A 20,838-nucleotide genomic window follows, 5' to 3' on the forward strand; every position below is an offset into this window, starting at 1 on the left:
GCCGCGGAGGGGAAAGGGGAAGTAGTTTGGCCCAGTTCTCTTGCCATCACGGCGGAGCGTCACGCGGAGAATTGTGGGTGTGTGTCGCACGTGAGACTTGGCGAGAGCTCGGAGGAGGTTAGTGGATTTGGGTTTCAAGAACCGCGGTGGAGGGTGCCGAACCAGTCTTTGACAGGGTCTTTGGATTCGTGAGGGGTTGCGCCCTTTTCTTTGCCATTCCAGTGTCGTTTTTCAGACTTCCTTGGTCTTCTCTAGGGTCCTGTCGAGGGACCTCAGCCCAGTAGCTGTGCCCTGAGGTTTGGGGTTAGGAAGGAGATCGCCGTTCTAGGACCACCCTGGTGTTCTCCGCTTTAGAGGGTGGGTAGAAGGGAGAGTGGGCTGTGGAGTTGAAGGTGGGCGTCGGAAGGTGATTCTCTGTCTGAATATCTGACGTTTATCGAATGCTTTCCTTGTAAACATATATATGCATTGTCACTAATAGTTGGATGAGATGGTACCTACCTTGTTCCCTGTTTGTTCAGAGGGGTAAATGCTTACGTGTATAAGTGCATCGTTGAAACCTATGTGTCTTTTTTTGAAGTATAAAAAATTGTTTTCAAATTTAAGGAAAAAAATATAAGTCTTGCTTTCAGAACAAAACACTGCTACCCTGTTTGATCAGTTCCTTTCTGTTCTTAATAATCAATGACTCTTGGGACGCCTGGGTGGCTCATCGGTTAAGCGTCTGCCTTCGGCCCCAGTCATGATCTCAGTGTCCTGGGATCCAGTGCCCCATGGCCTCCTTGCTCAGCAGGGGAGCCTCCTTCTCCCTCTCCCTGCCGCTCCCCCTACTTGTGTGCTCTCTCTCTCTCTTTCTGACAAATGGATAGATAAAATCTTAAAAAAAAAAAATCAATGACTCTTAGCTCTGCAAAAATCAAATCGAGTTGCTAAACCCTTACTGTTTTCAAGGGAACAATACTAATCTCTCTCTCTCTCTCTCTCTCTCTCTCTCTCTCACACACACACACACACACACACACACACACAGAGTCTAATTATGTTTTGGGGAGAACCAGCCCATTTGGGCCTTACTTATAGAATAAGAAATTATACAGAGAAGAGATGTTTATTAATAACTGGGATGAAAATTTACATGGTTTTTGAAGGATGGTCGGATTTAAAGAGGGAATTTTGTGAGCTGAATCTGAATTGATTTGAGTCTATTTAGTTAGGAGACTAAGCATGAAGTAAGGACTAACAGAAAGAATGGGACCAGAATGTGAAGAGAGAAATAGGACCAACTGAGGCTTGGGAAACTTTTGATTACATTAGCTTTTAACTTGTAACAGGTACACAGGTATACAAAAAGAAATGTAGAAATTCTAAGTGAGTGCAATTGGCTAGTAAGCGTTTGTCTCCCTCTGTAAAGCCCTGGAATTCTGCTTGGTTTTGTCTTAAATTTATTTCTCCAAATGCTCTATAATCAAAAGAGGATATTCTGATAGTTTTTGTTTTTCTGTATGTGACTCAGAATAAGTTTGGGAAATGAAATTGGATGTGTTACTTTTATTTAACTTAGAATATATTCTGAATTAGCATTTTTTCCCAAAGCATCTTTTTTAACTAACCCTTCATTATTGTAATATTTGTTTTACTTTTTAGGATTTTATTTCTTCAAGCATTTGTCCAGTCAGACATTTAAAAATGGCATCCAAACAAGAAATAATGAGTGACCAGCGGTTTAAGAAGGTTACAAAAGACCCAAGATTTTGGGAAATGCCAGAAAAGGATCGAAAAGTCAAAATTGACAAGAGATTTCGAGCAATGTTTCATGACAAAAGGTTCAAATTGAATTATGCTGTAGATAAAAGAGGACGCCTCATCAACCACAGCACTACAGAGGACTTGAAACGTTTTTATGACCTTTCAGATTCTGATTCAGATCTATCTGATGAAGATGATAAAGCACTGAACCAAAAGAAAATGAAGAAGAAAAAACCCCAGACTAACAACAAAATAGAATCAAAAAATCTAGTTGAGGAGAAAAAGAAAGAAACCAAGAAAATTAATCAAAAGGATTCTGGAGATAAAAATGATTTATATAACTCTGACAGAATCCAGAAAATGAAAAAGTCATGCAAATCTAAGAAGGTAGATTCAAAAATAAGTCCCAAGAAAGACAGAGAAGAATTTACACAAAAAAGTGCAACAGAGAAGAAAAGCATTGTTCAGCATTGTACAGACTCATGTCCCAAAGGAAAACTAAGCACAGGAGACTTGGGCCCCTCTGAAATTGTGAAATCTCCCAAGGTCAAGTACTCTGACACAAGAAGAGAAATGCAATCAGGTTGGTTGGAAAGAATTATATGTTCTTTGATATTACATTATTTATTTTTATACTGATTTTTTTTTTTTAAAGAAGGCATATATAGTATTTTCATAGTATAATGGGAATGATCAAATGCTTATTTGGGAGTATAAAGCTGTGAAAGAAAAAAATGCCATAAAATGATTATTAATCTTTTATTTGGTGCTATAATGGCTAAGAGAGGAAAACTTGAGGCTAATGAATGATTTTGATTTGTGGTAGGCACTAGTGAGAGCTATATTCTTTAACCAGATAAAGTGTTATATGTTGTCATCACATAGTAAGAAGAGGTGTGTCTGAAGAGGGCTAGTAGAGTCGTGTGTTCATCCATCCTTCATTCAACTACTTTTAGTAACTAGTATGTGGCAGGTAGAACATGAGTAAGACATGGTCCCCCATCTTGGGGCTACTGCTAGCTTATATGATGCCTGTGCAAATTAGAAAAAGTTATGCCCAAAGGCGCCTGGGTGGCTCAGTCGTTAAGCGTCTGCCTTCGGCTCAGGTCATGATCCCAGGGTCCTGGGATCGAGCCCCGCATTGGGCTCCCTGCTCTGCGGGAAGCCTGCTTCTCCCTCTCCCACTTCCCCTGCTTGTGTTCCCTCTCTAGCTGTGTCTCTCTCTGTCAAATAAATAAATAAAATCTTTAAAAAAAAAAAAAATTGATGCCCTTTTGGATACATAGAGCTCTTAGAGTTCACAGTTTGGTAAGGGACAGCATCTTTGAGTGAAGCAGTAGGTTTATTCCCCCTGAGCAGACACAGCACCTCTGCAAGGTGCATAGCTTGTTGAGTGGATTTGATCTTGATTTCAGCCCTTCCCAAGATCCTATATTGCAAATAAAAGCCTGCTAAACTCTACAGTGGCACCAGCCTAAAGCAGCACTGTCCAATAAAAAATGTGTAATTTTGAATTTTCTAGTTGACACATTAAGAAGTGAAAAAAACAGGTGAAATTAATTTTATTAACATACTCTAATACATCAAAAAACTGTTTTAATGCGTAATCAACTTAAATTTTAATGGCATAGTTTGCATTCTATTTTCATACTAATCTCAAGTATAAAATTTGGACGAGCCACATTATAAGTGCTCAGTTGCCACATGTGGCTGCAGGTTACATACTGGACACCACATATCTAAAGTGGAAGAAATTAGATCTGTAATATAATAAAATAATAGTAAGTGCCATAAAAGATGTTTAGCAGAGGGCTATGGGAATTCAGAGGAAGAGGTCACTCAAGATATGGTAACCAGAGAAAAATTCTTAGGGGAAGTACCATAAGGTTTGGAAAAAGTAAATTGAGAGACCAGAGCACTCTGTATAGAATGGACTTTTTGAGCAAAGATATGGTTGGATATGTTCAGAAGAAATCAGTATTCCCATTTGATTAGATAATAAGGTCTCTGAAGGGGTAAGCGGGTAATACAACTAGAAAAGATTGTTTGGAACTAAGAAACATCTGATTCTGGTTCATGCTTACTTGTTTACTGAGCTTATTAAAATTTGGTGTCCCCTCCAGTAGCAAGAAATTTTGAGTGTTGGTGTTGCCTGTTGTTTATGTTGTTAACTGAAAAATTGGTATTCAGATGAGCGAAAGGCTGGCCATGATTACAAGATCCAAGGAGGATAGGCATTGGGAAAAAGTCAGAGAGGACTTGATGGGCTGAGATCACATTTGAAAGGTAGGAGGTATCAGGCAGTGGGTAGAATTCTAGATAGCAGGGCCTACGAGGTAAGAGTGGGATCTCTTTCCATTTATAGTGGAACCAGGCAGCAAACTGAGGTATAGGGAGAGGGATAGGAGTTTGGTTACTGAAATTGGAAAATAAGAATAGGAACAGCAGCAAAGTTTGTTTGATGATGAGTTTGTGAGGCAAGTCAGTCTAGCATCTTAAATTTCACTTGATTTGGGGCACTGGATTAATAAAACATATCCATAAAATCCTTTGGATTGATTTTATAGAATCTTTTTGCATATCTTTTTTTTATTAAAATTTCTCAATAAGCTTGAGAAATTAGGATAGATTAATCAGGAAACAATGCTAAAGTGATTTATGTGAGGATACACAGAGCTGGGCCTGGAACTCAAGTCTTTGAAAAATCTTTCTACCGCATCATATTGCTTCCAGTAGTTTACATCGGTTCCACAGTCTAGAAAGGCAGTATGTGTAAGTAGGGATTAGTGACTTCATATGTAAACATCTTTTGTTCATTATTCATCAGTTACCAGCAACTACTCTGTGCAGAGAGGTTTTTTTTTTTTTTTTTTAAGATTTTATTTATTTGAGAGAGAGATCACAGGCAGGGAGAAGGGGTAGAAGGAGAAGCAGACTCCCCACTGAGCAGGGAGCCCAATGCGGACTCCATCCCAGGACCCTGGGATCATGACCTGAGCCGAAGGTAGACGCCTAACCAACTGGGCCACCCAGGCGCCCCTGCAGAGAGCTTTTTAAGTGCTACAAGGTAAAGGTGATGTGAAGAGTGCAGTTTGGTATTATGTGTCATAAAATGTTGATTCCCAGCATTGCACCCCTAAGAACTTATTTTAAGTAAATAATTGGGCGTTTGTGCAAAGAATGTGCATCTTAGCATTGTTTTTAAAATTTTAAAAGTAACATAAATCATTAGGGAATTGATTAAATAAATTGTGATATACCCAAACGTGTTTATGATATATGAAGTTTTAAAAATAAGTTACAAAATAGTATAAACTGTATGATTAGCTACTTAAAAAAAATTAGTGGGTACATCATAGAAAACAAATTTAGGGAATTGTGTACCAAAACAACCATCCAGTTATCTTTGAATGAAAAATTACTAGTCATTTTTATTTTCTTAATTAAACCATATTTTCTTAATTTTTTTGCAATGAGCATTCATTATATGTATAAAGCATTTTTTTTTAAGTAGCTAGGTAAGTACTGTTTACAGTTACTATTAGAGCAGTACCATCCAGGAATAGAGATAATCCCACATTATCTAGCCTTGTACATGGTGGACTCTGAGCAAATATTTACTGAATGAATCAATACGCTGAATATACTTGATGTTGTCAAAAATATTAAAATACTAGATCTTTTTTAAGTCTTGCGTGTATCAATTTATTATACAACCCAGAGTGTGGTGTGGGTACCATTGTCATATGTGAAAACAGGGCATATGTGAGATGATATTCAAACTTTTTTATGTTAATAGTTATGTATTTGTTTCAACATCTTAGGAAAAAATGTAATCACTACATTACATCTGTGACTTCAGAGATATTTAGAACAAAGCTAATTTTTTTAACTTAAAAAAATTCAGTTTAATGAAAAACAGTGAAATGCAAAAATCACTGAATGGTATAATAATGACTGATGCTTGAGAAATATTGCAATATTAGATAAAGCTAAGTCCCCAAGGTGTTATTTCTGAGCATATTGCTTAAAGGTGAATTCTGATGCTTGTCTCGTAGTAACTTTCTTTCACTTTTGTGGTGGCGTTTTTCTGATCCCATATGCAAAACTTATGATCATGCATTTTTTTTTGCTTTTTCACACCAGTGGCTAGTTATTTTTTATGTTCCCTCACTCTCTTATGTGGGTACATCATAGAAAACAAACTTAGGGAATTATGTACCAAAATAACCATCCAGTTATCTTTGAATGAAAAATTTAAAGATAAAATAAAAACCCATTTCTTTTCCTCCTAGCAGAACTCTTTTTCATTTAGCCTCAGGTCAAATGGTATCTTCGTGAAGCTTTTCTTATTATAAATACCTCTACAGGCAAATTTAGATGTCTCTTTCTGTGTTACTTTAGAACATAGCTTCATAAATCAGTAAACAATTTCTTTTTGTTTATGAACCCATCGGGAGCCTGAGATCATGTTACAAGCCATCTCCCTTTTCCCTTTCCTGAGCTCAATGCATTTTACATAGTAGATAATAAATATTTGGACAATGAATGACTATTATAAGATTATAGGACCAAGGAAAAAACTAAGTTTGAATTTCATTCCAAGTGTTAAGCTTTTAAATTTATTTTTTAATTCTACAAGCAGAGCCTGTAAGCAGAAACGTAATCTCCAACTTAAAGGTGAATAAAATGTGTAAGATACTGTATATCAACATACACATATACCCACAATAAAATCATATGATTGCTTTAGAAATAGAAAATGAGTTTTTTCAGAGTTATGTGGGCTAAAAAATCCAACTTAAGTAAAAACAGTCTTTTACTTTTCGTATATCGCTAACCATAGTTAGTTACAAAGTTCAAGATTTAGCAGAAAACTTACTATTTTGCTCTGCATAGGTGATCTAATCCACATCACAACTTCTGTTATTACTATACATGAATGAGTGAAAAATTTTATCTCCAGCATGCAACTTTTCAGAGCTGTAGACTCAGACGGCCAGCAGCCTTCTTGATATCTCCTCTTACGCGATTCACAGGCACTTCAAATTCAGCATATTGAAAACTGAACTCATGATCTACCTCTACCAAACAGCAAACTGGTTCTTTTCCAACATCACATGTTTATCTATCCAGTTAGCTAGCTAGCTCTGCACGCTGGGAAGCTAGGACTCATCTTTGACATTTCTAAAACTTCTTTGTCCCATACCACAAGCCCTGGCACTAATTACTGTTGATTTTACCTCCTGACTCTGCAACTCTGAAGTGAATCCATTCACGTCTTTCTGTCTCTTTCTAACAGTTTAGTGCTACTTTCATTTCTTGCTAGGAGTCTTATACTATATTTCTAATTCTGTAGTCACATCTGCTTTTGACTCCCTCCAGTCAATTTTCTATAGCGAGTCAAGGTGATCTCACTGTGCAAATCTGATGATGTCCCTCTTTCTGAAAATATAATCGTGGCTTCTCACTGCTTTTATGACAAAGTCCAAACCTTCTACATGGTTTTTGGGAAGCACGGCCCCTACCTCACTTTCAGTTTAATTTCTTACTTGACTCCTGGCCATCTGCAATCCAGACATTCTTGCCAATTTTTTCCTATTCGTGGATATTTGCATTTGTTTTTTTTCAGTGTTTGGAACATTTTCCTCATCTGTTAGTCTAATCTTGAATACCTCCTCTTCATCCTTCAGGTAGCAACTCAGTTACACTTATTTAGAGACTTTTATTGTATGCTTTTTATGTGTATTGATTTGATTGGTTTTATTTGATATCTGTCCATCTATCCTCTCGACTATTAAGTTCATTGAGGGCACTGATAGCTTCTCTTGCCAATAATTTTTATTGAGCACCTAGCACACAGCAGGCACTCTGTAATTACTGAATGAATATGTGAATCTACTTGTATGATCTGGGTATATGTCAAAATTTCTGTTAAGTAACTTCAGCATCAACTTTGCTGAATTTATGTTTTTTTAGTCTATTTCATAGAAATTATATTTTTACTGGATTTGAGGTCAAAATAAGTTGGATTCAATTTAATTGTGTTTACATTTTTTAAATTTCTCCCTGCTTTAATCTTTTTTGCAGTGATTCCACTAATAATGGCAAAAGACAGTGATGGTTATGGAAACTCCACAGGTGGTAGGATGTTTGACAAAGATGCTCTGGAGGAAGATTCAGAAAGTGCTAGTGAAATAGGTGATGAGGAATCTGAAGATGGAATTACAGGCACTGGTAGAACTTCAGCTGATGAAGATGATGTTGATGATGTTGATGGAAGTGAAAGTGATGAGGAGGATGAAGATGAGGATAGTGACGATGATGAAAGTGACAGTGGCCCTGATCTTGCAAGGGGTAAAGGAAATGTAGAAACTAGTTCTGAAGATGAAGAAGATATGGCAGATTTACTGCCAGAGGACTCTGGTTTTGAGCACGCTTGGAGAGAATTAGATAAAGATGCTCCTCGGGCTGATGAGGTGAACTTTTGAATAAATTATTTGTGAAAAGCACAGTAAAAGTAGCTTTTATGCATGGTAGAATTGATGTCATTAAATTGAGTGGGAAAACCTTTATTGGTAAATAATATTCATAATGATTAGTCTGATTAAAACTTTTTGATGTAAAATAACTTCTTGATAGTTAAAGTAGCTATATAAATTAGATGTCTGTCCAAGCAAATAGAGATTAGTTAAAAGAAAGGTCACATGAAATTTTTTTTTTTTTTAAAGATTTTATTTATTTATTTGACAGGGAGACAGTGAGAGAGGGAACACAAGCAGGGGGAATAGGAGAGGGGGAAGAAGGCTTCCCACTGAGTGGGAACCCTGATGCGGGGCTCGATCCTAGACCTGAGCCGAAGGCAGATGCTTAACGACTGAGCCACCTAGGTACCCCAGGTCACATGAAAGTTTTAGAAAATACTTATTGTAGCTGGTAGAGTAACATACTCAACCTCCATACTCATTCATGGGTAGCAAAATAGCTTAACAAACTTGGTTGTTAAAAAGTCAGCTGATGGGGCGCCTGGGTGGCTCAGTTGTTTAAGCGACTGCCTTCGGCTCAGGTCATGATCCTGGAGTCCTGGGATCGAGTCCCGCATCGGGCTCCCTGCTCGGCGGGGAGCCTGCTTCTCCCTCTGACCCTCCCCCCTCTCATGTGCTCTCTGGCTCTCTCATTCTCTCTGTCTCAAATAAATAAATTAAAAAAAAAAAAAAAGTCAGCTGATGGGGCGCCTGGGTGGCTCAGTCGGTTAAGCGGCTGCCTTCGGCTCAGGTCATGATCCCAGGGTCTTGGGATTGAGTCCCTCATCGGGCTCCCTGCTCAGTAGGGAGCCTGCTTCTCCCTCTCCCTCTGCCTGCCTCTCTGCCTACTTGTACTCTTTCTCTCTAATAAATAAATAAAAATCTTTAAAAAAAATAAAAAAAAAAGTCTGCTGATTGGGCGCCTGGGTGGCTCAGATGGTTAAGCGTCTGCCTTCGGCTCAGGTCATGATCCCAGGGTCCTGGGATCGAGTCCCACGTCGGGCTCCCAGCTCAGCGGGGAGCCTGCTTCTCCCTCTGACCCTCTCCCCTCTCATGCTGTTTCTCTCTCGCTCGCTCTCTAAAAAGTAAATAAAATCTTTAAAAAAAAAAAAAAAAGTCAGCTGATTATCAAGTTCTGATTCAAGAACTAAGAACCTAGTAAGAGAAAGTGCTTATCTGTTGACGGTTTTACCACCGTGTGACTCAACCGAAGTTTTCTTTTACATATTGAAACTACTTAGATAAATACTGTATTGGTGATTTCAGAATTTGAGAGAGGAAAGAAGACACATTTTTTTGTATATTTTGCAAGTGATGGGAATGATAGAGATTATGTAATATTTAATTTTTCTCATTTTTTAGGTTACACATCGATTAGCAGTTTGCAACATGGACTGGGACAGATTAAAGGCAAAAGATTTGCTAGCTCTGTTCAATTCATTTAAACCTAAAGGGGGTGTTATATTTTCCGTAAAGGTGAGAATTGATTTCATTTTGAAATATTTCTAAACATTTTAAGCTTAATCTTTTTTTTAAGTCATAGTTTTAAGGAAAATAATCTGGCAGTTGTTGGTACAGTTAGGTACAAAACAGGTAGAATAAATATAAAAGGAAGAGGTAAAATTATTGCTATTGATGGGTTATGTGATTTATGTATTTTAAAAACCTAAAGAAATCAATTGAAAAGCTATTATAAAGCTCAATAAAGGGACAGAATAAAATAAATATTTTTAATTGCATTCTTCAATTCTTAACCAGTTAAGAAAAAAATCTATTTTTACTAGCAGCAGAAATGTAAAATCCTTGAGAATTACCTTAAACATATATGATATATATGAAGTAAACTATAACACTGGATAAATTTGAAAAACTTAAATAAATGTTGAGATACCATATTTTTGGAGAGCAAGCATAGCGATTAAGAATTTAGGCTTTGCAGTATGACAGACCTGCATTCAAATCTTGATTCTGATGCATGCCGTGTGATCTTGGGCATTTTATTAATTTCTCAGATGTGTTCTCTCACCTGACAAGTGGATATAACAGTAGCATTTCCTAGGGTAGTTGTAAGGATGAAATGATAAGAAGCTTACACTAAGTATTTAGTGCGGTACCTGAAACAGCTCTAAATTATTGTTCTGTTTAAGTATTTAAAGATGTCAATTCTATAGTTTTAGTGTAGTTTCAAGCATAATCTCAGTTCCTATCAAAGAAAAAGGCTACCAGTAATCATCTAAAAGAATAAATAAGTGAAAATGACTAATAAATTTTTAGGAAAACATACCAGTGTAAAAGGATTCGCCCTGTCAGATATAACATGTGAACATTTTATATTGCTACAAGAGTTAACAAGTTTGGGTAAAAAGGGAAAGACAAATTGATGGAATGAAATAGATAAATAGAATAGTTTATATTATAATATAGACCAAAGTAAGCTTGAATACCTGGTATTGGGACAAATGAGTGAGTCTTTGTATAAAGAGCTTAGTTCAGATCTTCACCTCATCATAGTCCAAAATAAACTCCAGATAAAGTAAGGGAAAAAAATTAAAACTCAAACCACAGAAACAGAATAAAATAGTATTGTGTTTTTGTTAAATCTTATATTTCAGGAAATGGATAGTAGGAATTTCTAGAGTTAGAAAAGAGAAAAACAGAATCAACAGATGTGACTACATATGTATTTAAAACTTTTACATCAAAACCTATTATTGCCACTCAAATTAGTAAGAAAAACTCGAATCCCTATTTGATAAATTACATATTGCAAAGAACTCAGAAAAGCATGTATTAGTTAGCAAAAATATATTAAGCCCAGTAGTATCAAAACAATACAAATTAATATAGTTACATTTTTTCTCATAAGTAGCCGAGATACAAAATTACCAAATCCCAATGAGGGAATCCTTTTTCTTTTACCAAGACCATCTAAACCGTGTGATAAGATTATTATCAGTTCTTTTCTATTTAAAGTATTTCTTAAAGCATTGGCTAAATGATATGACTTAAGAGATAAAACAAAATTGTTTTTCTTTATGTTTTATATACTTCTTTAATCATTTTTGTATATTTTGTGTCAACTAATTAGTCATTTTGTTTGTATGTGTTTACTTTTAAGTTCCTTGAGCACTTAAGACTCGTTTTGCTTTTCTTAATTTTTCCCTTAGATCCCAGGACCATCTTGTCCCAGTTGATGTATGCAGGAGATAATTCTGTTTTTGTTCTTAAGCTCCACATCTGTTACTCTCCAGCCAAAATGACTATTTTTAAGGAGATTCCTCAGGATGTTTTAGCTTCCTGTAGTAGGTTTGGAAGTGAGTCATCCTTCCTGCTTTCATCGAGTTCAGTTGTAACTCAGAGTTCCTGACCTTGACGGGTCTGGATGTTTTAAGAAAAGTAAAGTATAAATTACATTGATCTTATTTTTTTGTGTTTAGATATATCCTTCGGAGTTTGGAAAGGAGAGAATGAAGGAAGAGCAAGTTCAAGGACCAGTAGAGTTATTAAGTATTCCTGAAGATGCCCCTGAAAAGGACTGGTATTAACCTGTTACAGAAAATAAAACTAAATCTCATGAATTCATGTCACTAACTCAGAATTCTGGTCACTTTAATGGGACTAAAGTTTATGTTGTGCCTGCCTTTCATGGTTAAAACAAGTTGCAGAGCAGATTAAAGTCTGTCAGAAGTGGCATACTATTCCAACAACCTTTTGTGTGTATATTCATATTTCTGTATTCACAAAAACAATTATTGCAGTTTTGAAAAACATTCCATGATTAGACTGATTTAGGGTTCTCAGCCTCCTTGCTCTTAATTAGTAAGTTTTGGTTTTTTCATGAGATGTTGCTTTCCATATATGTGGCATTGAAACCCTGTTTGCCTTCATGATATATGTATTTTTTAATTTGAGGATTAAATCAAAAAATAATGATAACTTTTTATTATCATAATGTATAGAAAAATTTTAAGGTAGTTTTTAAACCACTAGGTGGAGCTATATGTGCACGTAATAAAAATGGTGATTGGTGGCAGAACAGCCAATGAAGACTCTCAAAGAGTATGTTTAATTAAATGAAATTAAACTTAAAACCATTTAGACTTGACAACACATAAATCTGGAATAAACATTTTACAAAATCAGGAATTTCTTTGTAATTAGAGCTAATGCTTTCCTAGCATATTTATTTTATAATATAGTGATCTTGTTCAGGAGTTTTACTTGAGAGACTATATGTGATAGCAAAACAAAAAGACTATTCAAGAGTTAAAATTATGAGTAAGCATATGTAATTCTTACACTCTCCTTTTCTAGATACTAAATTTTAATTAAAATACTTAGTCTGTGCTTTGTCAAAATAATAAATTGAGCTTAAATATTTAATGCCCATAAATCATGAAGGAAAGATGGATTGGGATGAAGTCCAGTTTGTAATATATTTTTCTTGAAATAATTAACATTTGTTTTTTAAAGGAAGATAGGTGTTTGTGTTCCTGAATAGGTAAGCTTAATGAGTTTTCTACCTTTTAGGACTTCTAGAGAAAAACTGAGAGATTATCAATTCAAACGACTCAAGTACTATTATGCAGTAGTAGAGTGTGATTCTCCTGAAACAGCTGGTAAAATTTATGAGGATTGTGATGGCCTGGAATTCGAAAGTAGTTGTTCATTCATAGATTTAAGGTAATCCAGTGTGTATTTTACCAATTTTATCTTGTAGCACAATATGATTGTAGGAAGTAAGATATTAGGCTGGTAGTATTTTCTGTTGTTTCATATTGTAAAAAAGGATTTTTTGCTTTAGGTGAACTCTGTCCTATGGAACATCACTCTTAACAAAGAAAACTATAATGAGAAAATGCTTAAGTATTGTGTATGAGTCACCCCACATTTATATCCTGAATTTCAAATATATTGGCTATGTTTTTAGGATAATGGGTTATATGCAGTGATATTCCTTTGCAACTCTCTTTTAGAACTAGGAACCAGGTGAATTAATTTTTAAAAAAAAAAAAGCATTGAGATGGGGGCAAAGGAATTTGCTAATAAATTGGTACCTCTAGACTTGTGCTAATAACAGTAGCTACTAGTCATATCTGACTAGTTAAAATTTTTAAAAATTTTAAATTTATTCATTTGCTTCATCACTGGACACATTTCAGGTACTTACTGGCCATATGGACATAGCAGATACAGAACATTGCTATCATCACAAAGTTCCATTGAATGGTGCTGTTCTAAATGCTCAGTGAATGGATGGTGTTGCTGGCATTGTCTTCAGACTTGGGCATTATTTTCACCCCATGCACAGGCTTCACTGGCCCAAAGCTGAAAAACCTTAAATGGTGGTAAATGTCAGTTCTGAGGAAATGGGAAGCTGAACTACTATACCATTTTATCATTAGCTTAATGCTTTTGAACCCAGTAAACCATTCTTCTATGACACTTTGAATAGAAATCAGTTCTTTGTATCCAAGTTTGTGAGAGGCTTTGTTCTCAAAATGAAATATTTCCAAAAAAAAATTTGCATCATTTTGTAGTCCCTGGCTTTCATACTTCAAAGGCATTTGGACTGGTAGAAAAATACAAATAGGGTGCCTGGGTGGCTCAGTTGGTTAAGCGACTGCCTTCGGCTCAGGTCATGATCCTGGAGTCCCGGGATCGAGTCCCACATCGGGCTTCCTGTTTTATTTTGTTAAACATAACATCAGAAAAGAAAATTGAGTTTTCTGCTGCCATCCAATTATCTAGAAACTTATTTTCATCTGCCCCAAAATACAAATGCATGCATATTAATACCATTTAAAAATATTGATTTCAGATATTTTTCTTCTAGTAAGTCTTTGCAAAAGTATAGCTGGAGAAGGATATTGTGTAAACCTAATGAGCCTTAATTATCATATGCTTTTTGTGTGTGTGGAACCAAAATCTCCTATATAAATTACAAAGCCTAAATATATTAACCATGGGTTATTTGATTCTGCTTTTCCCCCCTATTTTTAGCCTAATGCCTAAGCATTGTCATACAATTTACAGTGGCTAATTTACATCTAACAGCTAATTATTTGTGAAAAAATATTGTAAGATAAGATTATGAAGATTTTTTTAGTCTTAAAGAATCAACCTTAAGCTTTTTCCTTATTTTCAATGACACCTTATATATCTGATACTTTACATTCAGAACACTTACCCACTACTAATTCTGTTTGATCTTCAGAATATCATATAGCAAGTCAACACTGTGCTATCAGGTGTCTAGGTCTTTTTGAAACATGAGGGACCCATGTGTGTTTGCACTTGACTCATACTAACTGACTCCCAACACAGGGTTTCTACCTACAGAGTTCACTCAAATTTAGTGGAATTACAGATTTATAGTTTATGAATTTCAGAAATTTTGTGCCAACGTTATTTCTAACATTGTTTGCCCCATCTACTATAGAAACTTTTATATGGTATGTATGTATAAACTATAACTAATTAGAAGAGAACCTAAACTCTGGTTGTTTATCACTACAGCATATGTTTAAATAAATTTATTTTTTCTTTGCTTCTTAGGTTTATACCAGATGATATTACTTTTGATGATGAGCCCAAGGACGTAGCCTCAGAAGTGGATTTAACAGCATATAAACCAAAATATTTTACATCTGCTGCAATGGGAACATCAACGGTATTTCTTAACTTTTAAAAATATATGGCTGGATTCTTGCTTTCAGGAAAGAACTTGTGTATTATTTACGTATAGCATCTTTAGAAATGGAAAGTATTCAAAATTTTAATGCACAAATACAAATAGAAGTGAGACATAAATGTATTTGCATTTTTATCTACCACATCTGTTTGAACCTGTTTTCAGATTTTTGTTATGCCTTTAAGCTTGAGTCAATTACCTGCAAATGTTTTTTTTTCTCCTCTGTCTTTCCCATATATTCTTATTCAGTTAGATTCTTTAATAAGTAATATGTCAGTTATTAATATCCTAGGGAGTGGGGGAAGGAGGTAACAGATTACCTCAAATCATAGTTAAAACCAGTGGAAATTTTAAATAGGAACACATTTTTTTCTGTAGATATGATCCAAAATTGTAAAAATTGAAGTAGAATAATTCAGGACTATTAGATGTCACATTATTGCTTAGTAATGAACAGCCAAAAGATTTCTCTTGAATTAATTTGTTACTTAGCTGCCTACCTTCTCTCTTCTCCTCCTCCCCACAAAAAAAACCTTCTGCCCACAGATAGACTGCAGGAACCACACAGGTTTCCCATTGCCTTTTCTATGCTCTTCTGAGGATAGGCTGGTGGTAGAGAGATCTACTGTATCTGTCACTTGCATGCTGTATTGGGCACTGTGTGGCCTTGATTAGTTACTGAGTATGGTAAAACCTCACCATTATGCAATAAGTGAAGTTTAAAAGATTCAATAACATAAAATAAAGGGTCAGGTTATTTTGAAGCCTGAAAAATGACCAAGGCAAGTCTGTCCAGACAGCCATTCTGGAATTCTTAGGGTCCAGCCATACCATCCACATATGTCCCAGTTCCAGCAGCAGTTTTATGGTTATCACTCAGGCAAATTATCAGAATAAGGATAATTTGTAATTAGAACTTGTAAGGTAGTGACAGCTGTCTTAAAGATCCCTTGGTTAATTGGTGCCCATTTTGTTGTCCTGATCTGAGGAGATTAGCCTGAGGGAAAAAAAAAACTAGGATAGGAGACCCACCCTGTGATGAAGCTAAAACTTCTGACAAGACCCTATCTGAGAATGGGGGCTGCATGGAGGGCAGGAACCAAACCAGTCATGTTATAGATTAATTTCTGTATCATGGGGGTTTACTGTACTTCCAACCAGTAGATGCCTTTTTTATCAGTGGCTCTTAATCTTTTTTAAAAGGGAGCCTACTGAAATTTTGTTGAAAGCTTTATTAATAGATTTCGTGTAGTTTGCAGACCTCCTGAAGTACTTAGAACTCCAGGTGAAAAACATGTTTTTGTCAATTCGTAATGTTAACTTTTTCGCTAGTGCGTTTTCTTTTCCCTACAATTAATAGAAACACTGGTGAGTTTTTACTCCTAATATTAGAGTAGTTTTCATATAGCAGAGTTAGGAGGAAAAAGGTACAGGTTAATAGAAATGGTTCCTCTTTCATAAGTAAAATACTTTTTATTATGCATGTCATTTATTATTTGGTTTAGCTTACGTCTTTTTTAGCTTAGTGATAAATATTTTGTGAGTGAGAGTTACTGACACTTCTATTTTTATTTGTTTTATTGGTGAAAGGTGGAGATCACTTGGGATGAGACTGATCATGAAAGAATTACAACACTCAACAGGAAGTTTAAAAAGGAAGAGCTTTTGGACATGGATTTTCAAGCCTACTTAGCTTCCTCTAGTGAGGATGAAGAAGAAATAGAAGAGGAGCTACAGGGTACTTGTAATCTTTTGCTGTTTTATATTTGTAAGCATTTAGATGCCTAATCTAGACTTGTTAATGGAAATATGTCTTTGGCGGTAGCTTAAAAGGGAGTGCCAAGCTAATTCTTAAGCTGTCTGCAAAACATACTCCCATGTATAGTATTATATACACCTACAAACGGTATTTGAAATTTTTTATTTAGAGGGTTTTTTTTAGCCTAAATTTCTTTAACAACGAACATTTTGTTTAAAAACTGTTACCAGGGGTACCTGGGTGGCTCAGTCGTTAAGCGTCTGCCTTCGGCTCAGGTCATGATCCCAGGGTCCTGGGATCAAGCCCCACATCGGGCTCCCTGCTCAGCGGGAAGCCTGCTTCTCCCTCTTCCACTCCCCCTGCTTGTGTTCCCTCTCTCGCTGTGTCTCTCTCTAGCAAATAAATAAATAAAATCTTTAAAAATAAATAAATAAATAAATAAAAACAATTACCAAACAAAAAAGCCTGGCCTTTTAGATTTGTCCTGATTCATATAGTTTTGTAGTCTGTTAACAAACTAGTAAAATGCTCTATTACCCCCCCCCTTTTTAAAAAAAAACTAAGCTTCTTTTGGATTGACATTTTTTTTAAAGATTTATTTATTTATTTAGATAGAGAGTGCAAGCGGGAGGGGCAGAGGAAGAGGGAGAGAGAATCCCAAGCAGACTCTGTGGAGCCCAATGTGGGGCTTCACCTCAGGATCCTAAGATCACAACCCTGAGAACATGACCTGAGCTGAAACCAAGAGCTGGATGCTTAACCAACTGTGCCACCCAGGGCTCCCCAATTGATTGAATATTTTTTATATCTATTTTCTCTTCAAATAGTTTAAAAAGTAGACTGTTTCTGTTCATTTAGTGATTATCCTAGAAATTATGACTTGCATTCTTAATTTACTAAGGTCTAATGGTAATATCTTTAACCTCCTAGAAAATACAGGGAATCTTAAAACACCTCTCATGCTATCCTGTGTATTGTAATTCTATTTTTTGTAAGTCCTATGGGCTATTAATATTTAAACTGCTCTTACTTCCATTTAGCTACATTTTCTCCACTTTCTTTGCTCCTTATTCTTTCTTAAATCTCATACTTCTGTATAGGGTCATTTTCCTTCTACCTTATGTATATCCTTGATAAGTTCTGGTAGTATTTGTTGGTGTCAAACTCTCTTGAGTTTTAGTATAAAAATGTCCTTATTTTGCTTTCATTTGTGAAAGATACTTTCATGGCAAAAAAAAAAAAATTGTAGGTGGGAAGTCCTCTCCATCTCCACACTAATGATAATATCCTATAGACTTGTAGTTTCATTGTTGTTTTTGAGAAATCAGTTGTCTTTTTTTCATTCTTTTGAAGATTGTCTAGATTTCTTTTTTCTTTGATTGCTTTTGAAGTTTTCTTGTCTTTTTTTTTTTTTTTTTGGTCTTTCTGCAGTTTTACTGTGAACAGATTTCTTCTTACTTGTGTGCTTGGGGTTTGTTGGGTTTCTTGCATTTGTATCATGGTAGCTTTCATCAGTTTTGGAATTTTCTCAGCCATTATCTAAATCAGATATTTTTTCTAACCTGTCCTTCTGGTATTCCAATTAAGTATATATATTATTTCTTTCCACTATAACTTCCATCTTGCTACTCTCATATATTTCTTAATCTGTTGTCTCTCTCTGCTGTGTTCTGGATGTTTTCTTCTGACCTATCTTCCAGTTCACTAATTTGCTTTTTAGCAGTGTTGAATCTGTTGCTACACCTATCCATTGAGTTCCTAATTTTGGTTATTGTATTTTTCACTTCTAAAAGTCCTATTTGGCTATTTTTCAAATCAGCAATATCACTTTTTATAACTTTCTATTCATTGCAGGTATTTTTAATCTTTATCTCTATAAATGGTATAAGCATGTTTTTATAGTCTGTCTGATAATTTCAGTATTTTAAGTCTTCTTGGGTTCATTTTTGTTACTTTACAAGATATTTCTTCTTTATTTGTATACATGGTTAACTTTATGTTCTAATTTGATAGTTGAGATGAGTATCTAATCAGAGAACTTTCATTTACTATGGCCATTCTAGGACTACATTACTCCAAGTTTTAAGGCTTCAGGTTCTTTGGACTTTGTGGGTGATACAAGTCTTCATGAGGGCTGGTTTACTTCTGGTTGGCTTCTACCCTAATTGTATATCCTTCTGGGTCCCTGCTTAAAGTGGACATAGTAGTTGAAATCTCCTCTTCTCTGGTAACATTTGTCCTCTTGGCCCTGCCAGGCTGCCAAAACTAGTTTAGTTTCATAGCTGTGTTTCTTCTGTGGATCAGTAAATGTTCTCAGGGAAAAATAAATCTTGAATACAGGATCAACTCCCTGGTGCTCCCTTGATTTTGACTTGGTAATTTTTTACTAATTTGTCAGTTCTTTGAAGTTTTTTTTTTCTTTTTTTAAACCCATTGAAGATTTTAAAAATATTTCATTTAATTTTATATCCTTGGTGAAAAGTTTGGTTTGAAATATCTAGCTTGCCATGAATGGAAACAGAAGTTTTCAAATTACCTATGTTTTATTTAAAAATTTGTTTTGATGATTGAAATGATCAATGGTGTATTTTCTAGTTGTATATGCTGTTTGCCTAAAATAACTCATTTTTTAAAAATAAAACCAAAAAAACATCTTTTTCCTCTCTATGTAGTCTGGCTCTGTTTGGAAATGGTTGCTTGATTGTAATTTCTTATCAGTTTTTATTTGATGCTATCTTCCTGATATATTCACATCTTTATTTGCCTTATCTAATACAATTCCCAGTCACACAAAATTGTGTAAGAGGTTTAGTGCTGACAACAAATACCATAAATGTTAAGCATAGGTATAAGTATTTTAAATTAGCAGTGGTGAATATTGTTTTATTTATAGCTTAATATTTTTCATAGCTGTCTTCTGGTTTTCCTTTTGCATGTGTGTTATTTTTATGACCTGAACGTCAAATTAAATAAAATTCTTCTTTAGTATTAACATAGGACTATTAATTCTTAACTTTCTTACGTCCTGTGATTGGCCTGTCATTGTTTCTTTAGACTACTGAAGACACTGCATCATTTTCTGAGTTTTTCATAAAGTGCTACTCTTGAACTATGCTCTACACATGGAATGGAGAATCATGCTTAATCATTCTAGTTTCTTTGTTCAGACATCTCATATTAATAAAACCACATAATTTCTTAGGTATTTAATAGTCTTTGAAAAAGTATGATTTGCAAGGGTAGTTATATTGGGCACAAAAGCCTTCTCATTCTTTTAAGGTCTCAGTGGCTGTTGCTTGTTAACATTTTGGCTTTCCAAACAATTCAGTGACCATTTTATTTCTAGTGTGCCCAGAAGAGCTAAGCCCTTTTTCAAATAGCGTTTGAAATATATATACTGATTTATCTATATATTTTTTTATTCAGATGCCTATATGGTCATTTAGCACTTTCTGAAGATTCAGCATAGTTTTTCTTCATTAGCGGCTCTAGGTTAAAGGAAAGAAGAGAACATGTATACTTGTGAAGATTGGCTGTATGTTAACAGTTTTCTTTGATTGGTTTGGAAGAACTGACCTAGATTTTTAAAATGACATTATTGGCATTTGGGCAAAAATGTATTAATTTGTCAATATATTCTTAAGATCTGGGCCCTCTGGTTTCAAATCCTGAGTTTACCACATAGTAGAGTTATATAGGTTAGGTTTCCTAAGCCCTTGTGCTTTTCTTTCCATAGCTATGAAATGAGGATAATAATAGTACCTGGCTCATGGTTGGAAAGATTGAGTTAATGTTTATAAAGTGCTTAACATACTACACCATATCATATCATATATTTTTATGTCTAAAACTTTAAGAATTAATGGCTTTTTGTTTGAAATATACTACTCATTAAGTTTTAAAAGCATGCATTTTTCTTCAGTATTTTAGTTGATTGCCAGCTTACTTTAATCTGTAATTTAGTGCCTGTGATAGATACATTAGTATATTTGAACACCTTAGAGTTACTAGAAGTTCCTGGTGTTTATAAAAGATCATTGCAGGGCTTCTTACTGTTGGATTATTTTTTTCATTCCTTATATAGTATTAAGGCTTTCACAAAGTATTGTCCTTGA

At 35.1% G+C, this 20,838-nt stretch overlaps 1 protein-coding gene across 2 annotated transcripts in view; it reads left to right on the forward strand.

The window, feature by feature from the left end:
* The first annotated feature begins 20 nt into the window (after positions 1–20).
* Positions 21–20,838, forward strand: part of ESF1 (ESF1 nucleolar pre-rRNA processing protein homolog) — a 62,892-nt gene continuing 42,074 nt past the window's right edge. Inside the window, exons 1-8 of one of the 2 annotated variants that reach the window (XM_035005824.1) lie at positions 21–117; positions 1,645–2,329; positions 7,837–8,225; positions 9,633–9,746; positions 11,708–11,808; positions 12,801–12,953; positions 14,829–14,943; positions 16,555–16,702. In XM_035005824.1, the coding sequence (XP_034861715.1) occupies positions 1,687–2,329; positions 7,837–8,225; positions 9,633–9,746; positions 11,708–11,808; positions 12,801–12,953; positions 14,829–14,943; positions 16,555–16,702 (1,663 nt within the window). In that variant the 5' untranslated portion in view covers positions 21–117; positions 1,645–1,686. Of the gene's footprint in view, positions 118–145; positions 358–1,644; positions 2,330–7,836; positions 8,226–9,632; positions 9,747–11,707; positions 11,809–12,800; positions 12,954–14,828; positions 14,944–16,554; positions 16,703–20,838 lie in introns of those variants that run through there. The other variant, XM_035005825.1, reaches the window with a different exon arrangement.

The sequence above is a fragment of the Mirounga leonina genome, unplaced genomic scaffold (assembly GCF_011800145.1).
Source record: "Mirounga leonina isolate KUSES-001 unplaced genomic scaffold, KU_Mleo_1.0 Mir_150, whole genome shotgun sequence".
Classification (NCBI taxonomy): domain Eukaryota; kingdom Metazoa; phylum Chordata; class Mammalia; order Carnivora; family Phocidae; genus Mirounga; species Mirounga leonina.